The sequence below is a fragment of the Tachyglossus aculeatus genome, chromosome 11 (assembly GCF_015852505.1).
Source record: "Tachyglossus aculeatus isolate mTacAcu1 chromosome 11, mTacAcu1.pri, whole genome shotgun sequence".
Taxonomy (NCBI): domain Eukaryota; kingdom Metazoa; phylum Chordata; class Mammalia; order Monotremata; family Tachyglossidae; genus Tachyglossus; species Tachyglossus aculeatus.
The window spans coordinates 16838388-16839379 of NC_052076.1; the positions used below are offsets into that span (position 1 = coordinate 16838388).

At 55.1% G+C, this 992-nt stretch overlaps 1 protein-coding gene across 1 annotated transcript; it reads right to left on the bottom strand.

The window, feature by feature from the left end:
• Window positions 1–399: 399 nt before the first annotated feature.
• Window positions 400–777, bottom strand: LOC119934681 (keratin-associated protein 2-3-like). The gene has a single exon (XM_038754245.1). The coding sequence runs from the start codon at window positions 775–777 to the stop codon at window positions 400–402; it is 378 nt and encodes a 125-aa protein (XP_038610173.1).
• Between the last annotated feature and the right edge of the window lie 215 nt (window positions 778–992).

Here is a 992-nt window from a genome sequence, read left to right on the forward strand (position 1 = left end):
CCAGAAAACGATGGACCAAAGTCAATGACAGTGAGAACTCAGGATCAGGTTTATTAGAAAACAAAGTAGCAACAAGATACAAGACGTCCCATCCAGAGGAGGAACGTGCTGGAATGGAATGAGCCTAGAGAGTCATCCGTAAGGAAGATATTTAGCAGTTTGTGTTTATAAAGTGCACTTCTGGCCGATGCTCTCCCTGACTCGGGATCAGTGAAGGTTCAAGGATGATGAGGTTCTACCCAGGTTGGTCTGAGGTGACCTTGGGTTTGGAGGCCATCAGAGTGGGGAGAAAAGATGATCTGTGGGGGTCCCGAAAAGGTTGGATGAGCTCAGTGAGGGGGTGACGAGACATGTTGAGGAGAACACATTTGGTGAGGAGCTCAAAAATGGAGATGAAGTTCAGCAGCAAGTCATGCGACAGGCAGCCGGCTGGCAGCAGGGGGGCCTGCAGCAGGGGGACTGGACGGAAATGGGCTGGCAGCAAGTGGAGGCCCAGCAGCAAGGCCGGCAGACGACGGCGGTGCAGCTGGAGGGGCAGCAAGAGAGGGGTTGGCAGCAGCCGGGCTGGAGGCAGCAGGGCTCGGGACGGCAGCAGGGCTGGAAGCAAGGGCGGCTGAATCGGGGCACGCAGCTGACCGGCCGGCACACGGTGGTCTGGCACGAGACCGGCGGCAGGCAGGAGCGGCCACAGCAGCCGGACCCGAAGCTCTGGGGCAGGCAGCAGCCTCCCCCGCAGCTCAGGTTGGAGCAGACGGAGCCACAGCAGGAGCTGACCATGATGGCGGTGAGTTCTGGTTTGGTTTGGGATGGAAGGAGGAGTGAGGTCTTCAGGTTTCTATGTCTCCTTCTCTTCCCTGTGTCCTTTATATAGCCCAGAATGTGAAATCATTTCCTCATTCTTGTTTGTATCTGTGGAAATTAGAAGAATGTCTTGGTCAGTCCTTTGGTTAACTCGAAAGGGCGCTCAACCTCGTAAAAAATTATTTTGTTTC